This window comes from Electrona antarctica (assembly GCF_951216825.1).
Source record: "Electrona antarctica genome assembly, chromosome: 11".
In the NCBI taxonomy this organism is placed as follows: Eukaryota; Metazoa; Chordata; class Actinopteri; order Myctophiformes; family Myctophidae; genus Electrona; species Electrona antarctica.
The window spans coordinates 51,441,603-51,459,113 of NC_136792.1; the positions used below are offsets into that span (position 1 = coordinate 51,441,603).

The 17,511-nt window shown below is 43.6% G+C and overlaps 2 protein-coding genes across 5 annotated transcripts in view; one reads left to right on the top strand and one right to left on the bottom strand.

The window, feature by feature from the left end:
* The window catches only part of sidt2 (SID1 transmembrane family, member 2), a 51,142-nt gene extending 45,832 nt beyond the window's left edge, over positions 1-5,310 (top strand). Inside the window, exons 27-28 of one of the 4 annotated variants that reach the window (XR_013791162.1) lie at positions 77-3,016; positions 4,107-5,310. Coding sequence is in view for 1 of the 4 variants with exons in the window: in XM_079514771.1 (XP_079370897.1) it covers positions 77-139 (63 nt within the window). In the remaining 3 variants the exon portion in view is untranslated. Of the gene's footprint in view, positions 1-76; positions 4,033-4,106 lie in introns of those variants that run through there. The other 3 variants (XR_013791163.1, XR_013791164.1, XM_079514771.1) reach the window with 3 other exon arrangements.
* Positions 5,311-9,535: 4,225 nt separating this feature from the next.
* On the bottom strand, positions 9,536-11,182 carry LOC306932838 (zinc finger protein RFP-like; the record flags this gene model as incomplete). The annotated part of the gene is made up of 1 exon (XM_079514781.1): positions 9,536-11,182. The coding sequence occupies one exon, from the start codon at positions 11,180-11,182 to the stop codon at positions 9,536-9,538; it is 1,647 nt and encodes a 548-aa protein (XP_079370907.1).
* Between the last annotated feature and the right edge of the window lie 6,329 nt (positions 11,183-17,511).

The window sequence follows — 17,511 nt, forward strand, 5'->3', positions numbered from 1 at the left end:
AGCGTCATGGCGTACCATGACGTCAACCTCTTCCTTACCTTCTTTTGCATGTGCCTTGTCTCTCGTCCCTCATCAGGTGCTCTTGACCATGGACGATGACCTGGACCAGGTCCAGAGAGACAAGATCTACGCCTTCTAGATCCACCAGAGAGACTACAACGCCCACAATGCGACGCCACCTAGATCCACCAGAGAGACTACAACGCCCACAAGGCAACGCCTTCTAGATCCACCAGAGAGACTACAACGCCCACAATGCAACACCTTCTAGATCCACCAGAGAGACGAGATCTACAGATCTACGCTTTTCTAGACCCACCAGAGAGACAAGACCTACGCCTTCTTGATCTGCAAGACCTTCCTGATGCGCTACCATGAAGCACACCTCGGCGAGGGGGGGGGGGGGGGGGGTTTGGGCATTTAACACATCTACAGCACACAACAAAGCCTAAGACTTACAGACGCCTCCAGTTCCCACGCTACCGTGCAGGGATGTGTAGTTTTGTTTTGACTTGCGTCGGGAGTGTCGACTTCCCTGAAAAGAAAACTACGAGTTTTTATCGATTCTGTTTAGCTCTCCGTCGCTAGGCAACGCTCGGCCAGAGTAATCTAGTAAGAGAGTAATGGCACTCCCGTTGACTCCCATTGTAACAATGGAATGCGGAAGTGCTCATTCTGTCTCAATGGGATAGTTCCAGCCATAGGAGCAATGTTTGGAACTATAGCCCATAGGCACCCGCTTTGCGGCGAGATCAAAGCGTGTCGCCACAGCCGAGCGCAGATTGCTCTGCGCTAGGCTAGGCTGTGGTCCGTCAGTAAAATGCTTCCCCCCTCGTCCACTGCCGTGCTAACTGAAAACCTAAAACCCTTTAATCTCTGATTATTATTTCCCAGTTTTTGATCAAAACGGCGATGTTCACGGCTCATTACTGAATCGCTGCTGCCTCGCGGTTACAACACTAACGTTTCGGGTGACTTAAAAAGGGATCGCGGCTAACATTAGCCTAGCCTATTATTTGCGGCCTTCAAAATAAGATATCCCGCGGCAGGGTTAGGGGCTACGTGATGCTGGCAGTAAGTAAATTAGTTAATGACTGCTGTTTTTTTTTGTTTGTTTAGGTTTGTCAATACTGTATCATGTTTTAATCCGCTGTTGATTTTTATCCCGAACAATGACAACAAACTACAACAACCATGAACACCTTACACACTCCGCCCCTTTTCCTCCCAATGGACACGAACGAGGAAGAGTAGGCGCGTGTGATCGCGAACTCGTTTTAATGCCGTGTGATGGGCGGGACTTTCGCCCTATAGTTTTAAACCGTGATGGAGGGGCGCCGTCTCAAGCCAACTTGAGCCACGAGAGAGAGACTCCGCCGAGCGAGATAAAGCTAGCGAGTTGCCGCGTCGAACGTCGCGGAGTTCGCTTGAGCCGACTCGGCGCCGTTCGACCCGATAGGCACAGAATAGTAAATCCTCGTCACACCCAATCACAGGCCGACCCGGCGCACTGACAGCCCGTCTCACCCTATCACAAGCCACGGTGCTCCTTCCAGCCCCTCCCACCCTAGCCTCGGTCCCAGCCTTACTCGCCTGCGAAGAGAAAAGCCTGGTCACAACAGCCTAAGACGGAGAGAAAAGCCTGGTCACAACAACCTAAGACAGAGAGAAACGCCTGGTCACAACAGCCTAAGACGGAGAGAAAAGCCTGGTCACAACAGCCTAAGACGGAGAGAAACGCCTGGTCACAACAACCTAAGACGGAGAGAAACGCCTGGTCACAACAACCTAAGGCAGAGAGAAAAGCCTGGTCACAACAACCTAAGGCAGAGAGTGTATCGGCGGGAAGTGTCGTGCCCGGGAACATCCGTCAGATGTATTTCCCCCGGATACCATATTGTTTTGCGACCAATCGCAACTCTCGTTTCATTCACAGAAACTGTAAACAGATTTGTGAAGCGTCAACGTCATTTGTTTGAGCTGGTCAGTTCCGCCCCAAATCCTGCTACTTCCGCCGAGACACTCTGCTACAGCGTAGGTCTTGCCCAGCGTGCTCCCAGCCCCTCCCACTGCGGGGCAGGAGACAGTGCGGTCACCTCTCGAAGCGAATGTGTGAGTCGCGGGTCCTTCCTCTTCTGCCTTAATGCTGATGATCTGTCTCTCTGGCTCCACCTACTGAGCAACAACACCCCCTCCCCCTCCCCGCGCGCACGGCCGAACAGCCAGCCCTCATTGGCCGTAGCACAGCGGCCGCCACGAAGCCGTATCTCAGCCTTTCACAGCCAATCAGCGAGCGAGGGAAAGATACTTGAGCCCTCCCCTTTTTTTTAACCCTCCATTATGGACACTCGACGTGCCAATCAAGATTTAAACGGTGCGGACCACTGTTTCTCAACGAACCCACCAGGAGTCCAAATGTACCCTTACAGGAGGTCTGTGACTCTATACATGGAACCAAATGGACCCTTACAGGAGGTCTGTGACTCTATAAATGGAACCAAATGGACCCTTACAGGAGGTCTGTGACTCTATAAATGGAACCAAATTGACCCTTACAGGAGGTCTGTGACTCTATAAATGGAACCAAATGGACCCTTACAGGTCTGTGACTCTGAGAGTGTATAAATGGAACCAAATGGACCCTTACAGGTCTGTGACTCTGAGAGTGTAACACATGGAACCAAATGGTCCCTTACAGGTCTGTAACTCTGAGAGTGTTGGAACCAAATGGAAACTTACAGGTTTGTGACTCTGAGAGTGTAACACATGGAACCAAATGTACCATTACAGGTCTGTGACTCTGAGTCTGAGAGTGTAACAAATGGAACCAAATGGACCCTTACAGGTCTGTGACTCTGAGAGTGTATAAATGGAACCAAATGTACCCTTACAGGTCTGTGACTCTGAAAGTGTAACAAATGGAACCAAATGGACCCTTACAGGTCTGTAACTCTTGAGTGCATTTGGTTCCATCTGTACACAAGTGTAGATTGCGGGGTCCCAGAGTTTAAAAGCTGTATAAAACGGGGGTCCGTGGTCTTAATGCATATCAAACTGGGGGTCCTTGAAATGAAAAGAGATCGAGGATCACTAAACTAAACCCGAACCCCAAATCACACTGTAAAATACTCTGTTCTTATAGAGCACCGAAGACATTATAAAAAAAATGACCTGGGTCAAGTCGCCTCCTCCATTCTGAATTCCCACAGGCGTGTTTAATATTTTGACATATCAGAACTGTGTATGGCCAGAAAACGCTTAATTAATTTCATTTTTCGCCAGAAACAGACCGTATATATATCAAATATGAGTGACTGACTGTCGTACGTAAACGATACAGAGACACGTCCCCGACAACAATATCGCCGGGAGTGCTTGCTTTTGGACCACAATTATTCTGTGAGATTCTAATTAAGATGACCCAATGTTACTCTCCATCGAGGAAATACTTCCCGTGACGCGTTATTAATGTATCCCACTAACGTTCTAGGAAAGCCCTGCTGTGATTGGCCAGTAGTCGTTGTGATTGACATTAGTCCTACAACTACAACCTACAATCTCAAACCCTCACCCTAAACCTAACCTCCCACGGGGCAGCACACCTAAACCTAACCTTAACCCATGTCTAACCAATGACTAGTCTAAACTAAGTATGCACCCCCCTAAACCTAACCCGACTAACGGCCTAACCTCAGTAAAACTATGCCTTCCCGGGAGCCAATCAGACACATGGTGAGGCGGGTCTACCCTAGAACGTTGGTGGGATTCATAATCACGCTCCCGTGACCCAGAGAGTCAGGACTTCGGTACTCTAATTTAACCCATTTAGACCGGAGACCACATTCTACAAATGTCTTCTAAATCCTCTAGGATCCACAACAATGATCTGCATTTGACCCCTGACCCCCATCTGAAAATCTGTTGTTCCAGAAGACCCCCCCCCCCCCAAGCAAACATGAGTTAAAAACGTTCGCTGTGAAAGAATATATATTCAAAGTTTTGCGACACATTTTCACGATTTTTCAAAGAAAATAGCAGATCTACAAGCTCGTAGCGCGGCACTCGGTGCCGCGCTATGAGCTTGTAGATCTGCTATTTTTCAATAGCTAAAGTATAACATAATCCTTAAAACACCAAAAGGGGTTCCCGTCCTGAACGGATGTTACTAATGGAACCAAATGTGGTTCTATCTCTACATTCGCTCCATTCACTGACCCGTAAGCGGCCCGTTTGGGCCACCTGGCGGCCCCCGAACCCCATGTTGAGAAACGCTGAGGTGGAATAGAACCGTTCCTGTAACTTGTTGTAATCGATGTTTACGTATTTACGATGACGACAAAAGATGTATACGAATAATGACGCTTAAAGAACCGACCGCATAGGTCGCTGTTGGAAATTAACTTATTTTATAAATACTGCCGGCATTAATGTCAAAACAATGCATTTTGAAACGTCGCCGTCGTTTGTACTATATGCTGTAAGTTTATACGCTGTGTGTGTGTGTGTGTGTGTGTGTGTGTGTGTGTGTGTGTGTGTGCGCATTTGGACAGGGGTGTTTGTGCATACTACGTATTTACTATGCGCGTGAGGTTTAGAAGTTTGGGGCTTATGTTTGGGGTTTAGGATTTAGAGTTTAGAGTTATGGTGGATTAATACTACGCACTGGTGTCGTACGCCGCGAAATAGCCGATCTACAAGCTCACACTCAAAATGTAATGTCTGAATAACTCCTAACAGCTCCTAATCATTTTCATTGGCTAGGTTAGTAAATGGCAAAAAAATGTAACCTCACAAGTATAGTAATGCGTGTGTGTGTGCGCGTGTGTGTGTGTGTGTGTGTGTGTGTGTGTGTGTGTGTGTGTGTGTGTGTGTGTGTGTGTGTGTGTGTGTGTGTGTGTGTGTGTGTGTGTGTGTGTGTGTGTGTGTGTGTGTGTGTGTGTGTGTGTGTGTGTGTGTGTGTGTGTGTGTGTGTGTGTGTGTGTGCGCGTGCGTGCGTGCGTGTGTGTGTATTGTGTGCGTGCGTTACATAATTCTAAATGTTCGGATTGTCGGTGGCCTTGAATGTTCCAATCGTGAAAAAAAAAAAATTCTTATACTGTACTCTGATTGGTCAGAACCTCCCAGCTGCCCCGCCTCCTACCGGGAGGTACGGCTATGATTGTATTTCCTGTGTCCTAACCACCGTCGTCTTAACTGACGACACATTTTTTTGCACTGTATCATAAGAGAACGATTAAAAAGAGACAATTATTTAAATGTGGAGAGTAATGTAAAGGCTTGGTTACTGAATAAAGGCTTTCTTTTCAGATATACTCGTTGTCTTTACTTATTCGCTTGTAGCCTTTTTGAAATTATAGTTTTTATAAATTATAAAGTACTAGAACTTTATAATTTATAAACTAGTACTTTTGTGTTGGTTCTGGACAACCGGCTATCCGATGGACTCGACACTGTGCACTGCACTCCCTGTGGGGGTCGGTGGGGCGAACGGTTCTCGAGTCACCTGGATTACAGCCGTACACACGTACGTAAGTACACACAGGCATTTCTTTTGTCATTACATTTCTATTGATTTGTAGACAAAACTAAAGAGAAGGAGGGAGACCCGCACACTGTCACTTGCTGGTTCAAGAGCTTTTTTTTTTTTTTTTTTTTAAGATATTTTTTTTGCGGCTTACGCCTTTTATTGGTTTTTTGAAGGGACAGACAGTAGGCTGACAGGAAACGGGAGAGAGATGGGGGAAGACATGCAGTAAAGGCCGTGTCGGGCTCGGGAGTCGAACCCGCGGCACACTGCGACTGGATTACCAGTCGGGTGCCCAGACGGTTACGCCACCGCCTGGGCCGTTCAAGAGCTTTTTAATTGAATGTCCAAAATGCAACGTTTCGGTCCTTCGACCTTCCTCGGCAGTGAAGTGGCAGTTCAGCCTGCCACTGAGACTGAATTCAACACAGGGTTAAAGTTTGAGGTATTATTTGTGTTGCAGAGTGATATTTGTTATTTTGACTTTTGTGTATTGTGTGGTGCTTGCTTGATTACTGATTAATGGCTCCATTGTATGGAGCTGCACCTACTAACTGGGTTTGGGTAGGGGACATGCCATCAGTGTTTTGTGTGTGTGTGTGTGTGTGTGTGTGTGTGTGTGTGTGTGTGTGTGTGTGTGTGTGTGTGTGTGTGTGTGTGTGTGTGTGTGTGTGTGTGTGTGTGTGTGTGTGTGTGTGTGTGTATATATATATATATATATATATATATATATATATATATACACACACACACACACACACACACACACACACACACTAGAGAGAGAACTCTGATTATAAACCATTCCTGAATAGTGCCTGGTGCCGGGAGTCTGGTGCAACGCACAGGGCCTGACCTGGTGAGAGCAGGAGTGGACCTGGTGAGACGTAGGAGGCGCCCGGACAGGAGTCAACCCACAGAGCCTAGTCCTTCCACGCGCCAGAATGGTACCTCCCAGTCCCGGCAGAGTAGTTCAGGAGGAACGGATTGTGTGGCCCTGGTTTTTCCCTAATGGGACTGATCGAGGGTAGCTACTGGGACGTAAGTCGGGACTTGATCACCTCGGCTGGGTCACCTGAGTGAGGGGTATGATGTTGGGAGACCCGAAACCCCAGTGATGTATCCCTTGGGATACATCACTGAGGATACGTCCCCGGTGCATCCATGTATGTATGTATGTATGTATGTATGTATGTATGTATGTATGTATTTTTTATTTATTTTTTGTGGGTTATGTGAATTATACGTGTTAAAGTATTGTCTCTGGACATGGGGCTGTTATAATTGTGGAATCAATTAGGGGTTGGTATGGTCCAGTGGGAGGGGCCTAGCCTATATATAAGAAGGGGGACCTGCCACTGTGGATCAGTCGATGTAGGGCTGTAGACCCGGAGGGCCAACCTATTCAGCCATGTATATAGTTTTGCTGTGTTTTGTTAAAACACCATTTTTGCCACTTCTGGACACAAGGTGAATAAAAACTGTTTGATTTTGCTAACAATGACTCTGACTTGCTATCTTGGGTAATTTTGAACTAATGCCTTTTTGGGCCCATACTACCTCGCACTGAGCAAAGTGTGACAGTCGGTGTGCGTATGTCGGTGCTGTCCGTGGGCCAATAAGGGGCCCACCATTCTTGATGACGTAAGTAAGGCCTGATTTACACTGGCAGCCAAATCTAGCCTGAATGTAGCCTGAATCAGATCTGTGTCACTTCAAGATAGAAATCCGATTTGCTTAAATAAGTCTAAATGCAGACAGGTCACATGGAATCTGATTTTTTCAAATGTGACTTGAGTCACATCCAGAGGTGGTTTCAAATCCGATTTAAATCCGATCTGAGGAGATCTGTCTCAGTCTGAATGCAACGACCACATGAAGTGACCTGAGTCACATATCAAACTGTCCAAACGTCACCCGCGGCGCGACCCGAGCGCTACTGACGTGACTTAATTACAGAGCGCGAGTAGTATTTTAATTTAAGTATTAAACAAGAGACAGAGACAAGCAACAGGACAGAAAAGAGAGGAAAACTAGAAAAAGTGCCCCTCGGTCTCCACCAGGGCAGGTGTGGCCTCCTGGTGGCGCTTTAACAGGCCGTTCTGGAAAGTTTGGGGCAGAGGTTCATCGTTGGCATCCAGGGAGTGTGTGGAAAATTTGGCATCGACCGGGTTAACGGTGCCAGACAAACACACACACACACACACACACACACTCACAGTGCAAAACATACTCTCTCGCCATTCCTTCGGCCTGGTGGAGACAATTAAGGTCTAATATTTCTACAACTGCTACAACACCTGTATATCCAGTCATGTTGGGGCTTAAACAAGAAGTTCAAGGATAAAATTAAGTCTGATAATGATGTATGGTGCAATGTACAGTATGTACAGTATGGGAAAGTGTTGGTGGGGGGGGGGGGGACTTTACCTTTGTTTTTACAGGGGCCAGTTTCAAAATGCAGCTCTTTGAAAGCGGTCTTGAAGGAGTCTAGGGATTCACATCTCTTAACGGCTGTTGGTAGGGTGTTCCACATTTTAGTTTTGGTGGTTTAAAGCAGGGGTTCTCAACCCGTGGGTCGCGACCCCTTGGGGGGTCGCCAAATTATTTTAGGGGTCCCCAAAGTATTTAAAAAAAAAAAACTCGGTGGCGCGCTATGAGCTTGTAGATCTGCTATTTTTCAATAGCTAAATTATAACAATGCTTAAAACACCAAAAGGGGTTCCCGCCCAAAATGGTTTAAGGTTATTGTAGCAGTCAATTTATATTGGGGGTCGGGAGGGGGCGGGGCGAGGGTCCCGAGACATTGCCAAAGCATTTCCGGGGGTCCCCGGCCAAAAACGTTGAGAACCCCTGGTTTAAAGACCCCAATGTTACAAGGAAGGACATTTCAAGTTCTAGGAATACACTGTGTCAGTCTGTGAGACACGAGGTCTCTGAACAACAATATAATACATAAAGAATAGTCTGGACACTGGATAATCTCCTCATGAACATTTATTGTAAAATCCACCAAATTGTATTTTCCATTGTTTCAAACATCAAAATCTTCCTCACTAGCAAATCCCAGACATGCAAAACATGCTGTCACAGTTTAACATGAGATGAACACCAACATATACTATATGAAGGTCATCAATGTGACAACATGTTGTACCCCAGAACCCCCAAATCACAAGTCAATTATTATTACATGATGGCCCAAACGCAATTTTTGCATAATTGTCAATGGTTTCCATGTTGATTTTTTTTTGGAAAGAACAAAATATGAAATGTCTGTGATTTCTTTGTATATTTAAGTTATTCATCATATCTGCCCTCTGCAATTTAGAAGCCTAAAAGGGAAACGGAAATACACATTATAATGTTCCAATGTTCAATGCAAAAAACACAATTAAATCATTAATCTCAAATATTTGTGTGAGAATTAATCGTCAACTTAAGTTTTTAATCGTGACAGCGCTACGCATTGTAATGCGTTGTGAGCTTGTAGATCTGCTATCTTCGGTGAACGTTCCCCCAGAATACTGTAAGGATGCTAGGGTTCAAGTGGTTGTTTACAGTCATATGAACATTATGTACAATAACTGATTATTTTGTCCATCTTCTATGATTGATAACATCATATTAGATTACTACTGTACATAAGAGACAATAAAATAATCATTGCAGAATCACTGCATTCCTATTTGCACTATTAAATGTTCTAGTATATTAGTACAAGACTGACATTAACATTATGTTTTATTCCTGGTAGATATCAATCTTGCCAATGTTGAGTAAACCTGAATGCCATAAAATCAAATACAATCTAGTCCCAATTCTAAACATGTTTTGCTTATTTGGCACATACACATTTGTGTTTCGATAGATTAATATAATATATATTTATACATCTGTTACGAACAACAATGGATTTATTTGAAATTAAAGTTGACTGACAAACCTGTATGAATTATTCTATACACACATTTGTTTTACATGAAAGAAAACCTTTCGCTGCGGATTGGTCTAATCTGTGTGATTGACAGGAGATATGATCAGAGGAGCAGATTTTTCACCATTTCTACTAAAACATGGACTGAAGTATGGATATAGTCTCTCAGTGAAGGTGCAGCCAGTGTAAGAATAGAGGTGAACTCTGGTCTCCACGTCATAAAAGGAGACCAGACCCTCCTCATAATCCACAAACACTCCCACTTTCTGGAGCTCCTCTCTTACAGGGAGGACGACAGAAGGGCCAGCAAGAGCCTTGTACTCATTTCCATTCCTCAACCATATAGTCCAGTAACCATCGTTGGGTCTCAGTGTGATCTTTCCCTTCCTGTTGATGGACTCTCTGGCCACTCCTAGATCCCAGGCAGAATTCCCAGTAACCTGAACCTCATAGTAAAACCTTCCTGAGGAGAAGCTTTGTTTTCCTAAAACCATGACACATGTAGAGAATCTCTCTGGATTGTCAGGGAGATTCTTCTCTATGTTGTCATGACTCACTTGTTTTCCATCCTCAGATAGGATGAGTTCGCATTGTGCTGTATCAGGGTCCAGAGTTACATCCACCTCATATTGCTGGATCCTCCTCAGCTCAGCATCATGCAGGTTCTTCTCTATCTCTTGACTGAGTGTCTTCTCCAGCTGAGCCACAGCTGTTCTCACAGTCCCTGCATGTGAAGACTGATGTACATTGACCTTTGTCCAGTCCTTGGTGGGTGGAGGGATGTTGATGGATGTGAAGTTCTGGAGGAGGTGCAGGTGGTCTTCAGTGTGTAAGAGCTGCTTCAGCTCAGAGCTTCTCTTCTCTAACTCTGTGATTTCTTGTTGCAGCTCTTTGATGAAGCCTTCAGCCTGTTTCTCTGTTGTTTTCTGCTTCTCTTCGATCACATCAATGAGCTCAGCCTGGCTTCTCTCAATACATCTGATCAGAGCAGTGAAGACCTGCACACTGTCTGCTGTCTCTCTATCTGCATCTTTCTTACTGAGCTCCACTGAGTGTCTGACATCCTGAATCTTCACTCGTCTCTCCTGGATCATCTGCTGAACTTCAGCCTCTGTCTTTCCCAGCTCAGCCTTCTTTCCTTCATAGGCCTCTTTCAGAGATACAGTTGTATGTAACTTATGGTCTGACTCAGTGCAGAACTGACAGATGCACATGAGGTCAGTCTTACAGAACAGCTCCAGAGGTCTGTCATGTCTCTTACACAGAAGGTCTTCCAGGTTCTTCACAGGGTCGATTAGTTTGTGTCGTTTTAACCCCGGGAGTTTCAGGTGAGGCTCCAGGTGAGCGTCACAGTAGGAGGTCAGACACACCAGGCAGGACTTCAGAGCTTTGGGTTTGGTCTCAGTACAGACGTCACAGGAGACTTCATCTGGTTCAGCAGGTTCTGGGTTTGTGCTGGAAGTTTGTCTCTGCTGCTTTGACTTCCTGAACTGATCGGCCATCTCAGAGAGGACTTTATTAACAGACAATTTTGGTCTCATATTGAAGGTTTCTTTACATAGAGGACACTGACACACATTACTAGTATTCCAGTAATGTGTGATACAGGTGTTGCAGTAGTTGTGTCCACATGAAGTGCTGATTGGATCAGTGAACACATCCAGACAGATAGAACACAGGAACTGCTCTTCAGACAAGAGACTGCTGCTGGCAGATGCCATTTCTACACACTGAAAATAAAAGTGAAAAATATTTAGTTGGATGTTACTTCTCACAGGTATCCGAGTATCTGACTAATTACCTAAAAAAAGTGATTGACACCCACAGCCACAATACTAGAGGGAGCTAGAACAACGATCTGGTACCACACACTTAAATTCTCCTTCTACAACACTGCCACCCAAGTGTGGAATGCCCTGACCCCCTCCCTCAAAAATGAAGATCACTGGGCGTCCTTTAAAACAGGCCTGAAAAAGTGAAAATCCACCTTTCAGCAGGCCAAAGGGAGAGGAAATGATCACTTCTCCTTTAGACAGGTGATTATCAATAGGCCATAGATTATTGTATTTTGTATAGCACCTTTAATGACATCAAATGCAGTCCAAAGTGCTTTACATAAAAAAAGAGATAAGAAAAAGAAAAATAACATTAATAATATTAAACCAGATTAAAAACAATAAGATCAAAAACATGATCAAGAACACAATTTAAAAGGAGGCAAGACCAACATTAAAATAACATAACATCACTACATTTTACACTTTTAGAAGAATTACAGACTCACATATCTCACACCTGTTCATTCACTTTCACATTTAACCACACAGACTACCTGTCACCTATTTAGATAGATAGTAGATACACACTTCAATAAGGAACCACACATACTCTACCTATTGAAAGATAATATACTAATGTACATTTACAGGTAAAGCTAGAGTAAAAAGTGGATATTTGCTTTTAAAGCTATATGTGGTCGTTACCTGTCTCACGTAATGGGAGCTTGTTCCAGGCCAAATTGGTCTATAAAAGCAGAAAGATGTTTCCACCTGTTTTTTATAATTCATTTTTGGCACCTCGAGGAGGCCAGCAGCACTTAATGACCTAAGGAGACAGGTTGTGCAGACTCTTAAATGATAGTAGATTTTAGATTTGCTTTTTACGTTATTGGATTCTTGGATAGGCTATTGCATTTTAGATTAGAAGTTTTATATAAATCAACAAAATAATTCAGTGTTTTTAATGGCACCCTGTCTGTTTAAACCTGTGATCAGGCTGAAAGGTTGAATAGGCCTACACATAAAACTGTGTTGGAACATATTTGGGCAGGCAACAAGAAACATAGGAATTAATTAAGGTGCTACACAATTTATACCTCAAAAACAATTAAAGGCATTTTTTAATTCTAAAGGTTACCGGGAGCCAGTGATCTTAAAGATGTTAAAAGTAAAACTGGAGGAATATGTTATTTGAGTAAGGCAGAGGGGCAGACAGACAGACAGACAGACAGACAGACAGGCGCATGACAGACGCACACGCACACACGTCTCTCACACACGCACACACAGCAGCTCAGCTGAAATCATAAAAACGGACTAATATAGCTTAATTAATTAAATGTAGGCTAAATAATTTGGGAAAGTGAAAAACGGGTTTATGATGGTCATGTGAGGAAATCAGAATTAGAGTTTAATAGACAGACTGACTGACAGAGGCAGGTTTCCTTATTAGGATAAATCATTAACTAAATGCAGTACTTACTTACCAATGTTTAAGTTGTCGGTATGTGTGTAAAACGTCTTGTTGAAAGGTTCTGTCTTCTGTAGACTCAGAGAGTATAGCCTAGTAAGCCTACTAGAGACTCTAGACTATAGAGTGTCGCTGCCACCAAACTTTTATCTGTTAACTTTCGTTTCTCCAGATTTCATTTCATTCCATTTCCTCACTGAGGAACTGTAGCTGTTAACCCTTTACTGCCACCTGCTGGACAACAACTCAGAATGTGTACACAACCATTTGAGAACCCCAGCATCTAAAATTCCAGCCAGGGAACATTATCCAATCTACAGTGGTGGAAAAACTACTCACATGTTTATATTAAGTAAAAGTATCAATACTGCAATGCAACTACTCTGTTACAAGTATAAGTCCGGAATTCAAAATGTACTTGAGTAACAGTACAAAAGTATTGGCATCAAAACATGTACTTAAAGTACCAAAAGTAAAAGTAGGCTAGTCATTGTGAGAATGTCCCATTTCAAGATTTCAAATGTATAAACATATTTGAAAATAGTCGATCTACAAGCTCACAATACGTCACATCCGACGCATTGTGAGCTTGTAGATCGGCTATTTTCAAATGGCAAAAATGTATAGCCTAAGGTTGAAGACTGAAGTGGTTACTGTATGTTTAGTTATAATAATCTGAATCTACAAATTAACTAGTAAGTAAAGTTTTCAAATAAATGTAGTGGAGTAAAAGTACAATATTTGGATCCCAGATGTAGTGGAGTAGAAGTAAAAGTATTGGAAATTGGAAATACTCAAGTACAGACTCAACTCAGTTCCAGTTTGCTAAGTGTAAAAGCCTGGCCCTGACCTCCTAGCTGGGAACATTATATTTGCTCTATAGAAAGATGAAATAAATATATCTGCCGCTAGACATATTTAGAGATTCATATCATGGGCACAGTTTAGTTACAGTACGGTAAGAGGATAGGTGGGCAGACTGGGCACCAAGGAAGAGTGGGCACCACTGGGTTAAATTGGCTATTTCTCCCAAAATATATAAAAAAAGTTTGTTTTTAAGAAAGGTATACTTTGCATGATTAGAAGAACATGCTTTAACATCAGACAATTAAGGTCTAATATTTCTACAATTGCAACAACACCTGTATATCCAGTCATGTTGGGGCATGAACAAGAAGTTGAAGGATAAAACTAAGTCTGATAATGATGTACCGTGCATGTTCACATCATGCCTACATTTTTCAAATAATTTATTTTTTAACATTTTGGACAAAAGAGCCCAGGTGTCCCTAGTGCCCATCTATCCTGAATCCCTTTCGACGTCATGGACTCCGAGGGCCTAAACTTTTATTAGACAGGTGGTCCTCATTATAGTAATGATTATGTCCTGATTGTCCTGTGACCCCCATAGTACATTTATTTAGCTCCCGTTGTCATAACTGTGCTGCAGGAGAAACATTCAGTGGTGACACTAGGGTACATGTTTGTATTGTAAAACATTTCCAGTGACTTTTAATCAGTCAAATTGTGTCACCCTGACCTGATGCCTCAAGGCAGGGGTCATCACCATGCTGGTTTGTGGTGGACGTTTCTGTCAAAATGTGCCACAAAGAGCTACAATAGGCCTATCTCACAGCCCGCTTTCCACGCCCACTTCCGGTAAATAGTGGTGTCTTTAACATTAGCATTTACACGTTTTTTTCTCTGGAGAATCTAAGTACATTTTCTAATGTAAAAATGTGACAGACCAATATTATTATGAAGCAAACAAGATGGTAAATCAGCTCGAACAGAACAAACCTTACCTTGAGAAAACAAAAGTTGTAGACTTCTTAAATTACCTCTGTTAACATGTAGCGTCTATGGAGTGACATCACGCTATCACCACTAACCCCGAAAGGGGGCGTATTAAGGGGGGGCGGGGAAATTCTGTGAGATAGGCTTATAGCCCTGAATGACCACAGGTCTATGTAGACATTTTGATATTCTGTCTCTCGAACAGTATAAGGATAAATGTCCACCTACTTTTTACATCTGTAAACTGTCTGTCTGTGATGTGACAATAAAGTTGATTCTGAACAGGAGGAGGCTATAAGGATAGGCCTATCGGGACCGCTGTGGTCAGTGAAGGCTGTCTTCTGTGTGAGGCAGATTGATTGACTGAAAATGTTATTAAAAACAGTTCAAACTAGAAAAAGTGCCCTTCTGGCAAAATGTTTAGCAATATAAACGTGTGTGTGACGCGGCTTGGCCTGTTGTAGCGCCACCATGAGGCTGATTTGTACAAAACGGGTACAAAGCGGGCTACTCCTGAAAAGTTTAGAAGCCAATCGTAGCCAATGAGAGTGGATTATGAGAAATCAAATAAACCCGTCTTGATCACATGACTATGAAGAGCATGTGTACCGATTTGTGTGAAATTTGGATAAAATCTGAAGGAGTAATATTAGAAAATGTGTTTTACATATGTCGGCCTCCTGGTGGCGCTATAAAGAGCAGATGTGATAAATTCCAGGCAAAGGTTTTTCCTTGGCCTCTAGGGAGTTGGCATACAAAGTTATCCACAGATCCGTGCAGTAAAAACACCTTTCGGACAGTTATAGCGCCACCATGAGGCTGAGTTGAAAATGTTCATGTGGAATTTCTTCCTCGGCCTAGTGGGAATGTGCGTGCCCAATTTCACGGAAATCACACGATGTGTTCATGATTTGCAGCATTTTGTTTGAAACTGAGCACTCCTGCAAACTTTGGAAGCCAATCTTAGCCAATCAGGATGGAGTCTGAGAAATCTGAAAGACCCGTTTCGTTGAATGGCTCTAGAGAGACTGTGTACCAATTTGCGTGATGTTTGGACAAAATCTGTAGGTGTACTTCCAAAAACTTGTTTTGCACAAGGCGGCCTCCTGGTGGGGCAGAGGTTCATCGTTGGCATCCAGGGAGTGTGTGTGCAAAATTTGGCATCGACCGAGTTAATAGTCTCATATAAGCATTGTGGTTAAAAAATAAATAAACTGTCAAAGAATATTGTCGGGGAGGTGTCTCTGTATCGTTACAACAGTCAGTCACTCATATTTGATAAAGTATATTTCTAGCGAAAATGTTAATAATTCGGCGGCAGTAACATTCGCGTTTTCTCTCAGTCAGTTGATTCTTTATATCCATATGAGTCAAACCGCTATGATAATTTGTTTATTTTTGCAACAAAGTTCTTATTTGACGCGATGTGAAGAAGTTATTGGAATTCCGAAGGCGGGGAGGCGGTTAAATGCAAACCGGGTAGGATGTGAAATGACGCTCCTCCTGTCATATCACTGGTGAGGAGGCGCACTGGAGGATGCCTCCGTACAATATTCTAAACTTCTCAAAATGTAGGCTACAGAAACAAGGCCGTTTATTAGGATATTTCTCGCGGAATGGTAGAGAACAGCTACACGCGGTCCTATCTGCAATGTGAGATTGTTGTTGGTTAAAATAGAAAGGAGAGCTCGTAGTCCCGATGCCAAAAAGACAAGTGACAACTTTAAATATGCTATTAAATATCTAATACTGTAAGTTTACGGTTTACATCAATCAGCCTCTCAAACCCATGGCTTGTTCCAATCCGTAACGTGCGTCGGGTCGGCTACCCCCCAAAAAACAGACATGTATACAAGCTGTCGACACGCCGTTTCATGGCGTGTTGATAGCTTGCAGATCTGTTCTTTTGGACAACATAATCAAGTAAATCAACTAGAAAAAGTGCCCCTCGGGGCACAGGTCTCCACCAGGGCAGGTCATGTTGTGGCCTCCTGGTGGCGCTATAATAGGCCAATGTTGAAAGGGTGCCATTTCTTCATACGCCTTTGATGGCAATTGGATGATTTGAAGCATTTTGTTCCAAAAATGTGTTTTTGCAAAAAATAATCTGTTGGTGGCGCTATAACAGGCCAATGTGAAAAGGGTGGGATATATTCCTCAGCCTAGTAAGAAAATGTGTGAAAGATTTCACGTAAATTGCATGCTGCGTTCATGATTTGAGGCTTTTGTTCAAAACGGGGCAATCTTGCAAACTGTGAAAGCCAATTATAGCCAATTAGGATGGAATATGAAATATCGGACAGATCCGACTTGAGCACATGACCATAGAGATACTGTGTAACGATTTGTGAGATTTTTGGACAGAATCTGGAAGAGTAATATCAAAAGATGTGTTTTACAAAAGTCGGCCTCCTGGTGGCGCTATAAAAGGCAGATGTGGAAAATGCAGGTCAAAGGTTTGTCCTTGGCCTCTAGGGAGTGTGCATGCAACGTTTCATGCAGATCGGTGCAGTTTTAGGTAAAAAATGTGAAAAGCTGCCTCATGGTGGCGCTATAACAGACCGTTCTGGAAAATGTGGGGCAGAGGTTCATCGTTGGCATCCAGGGAGTGTGTGTGCAAAGTTTGGCATCGACCGGGTTAACGGTGCCGGAGATTAGCTGGTAACGGACGGACGGAAGGACGGACACACGGACGGACGGAGTGCAGAACATTCTCTCTCCCCATGCCTTCGGCCTGGTGGAGACAATGATGCACGGTGCGATGGAATATAGGCTACAAGCCTACAACTAAACATGTTTGTGACCAAATAAGCCTGTAGCCAGGTAGCCTACTGTAACATTAGGTGGACATGGTGGACAACATATGGAACTTAATTACGTAGTGTTTAATAACGAGGCCGCAGCAGCCGCAGCGCACATGACATGGCGTTCCAGCTGAATGGAGAGTTGGTAACCATTTGGTTTCATGTTATGCTCTCGAGAGTAAAATTATTGTTTAACATCT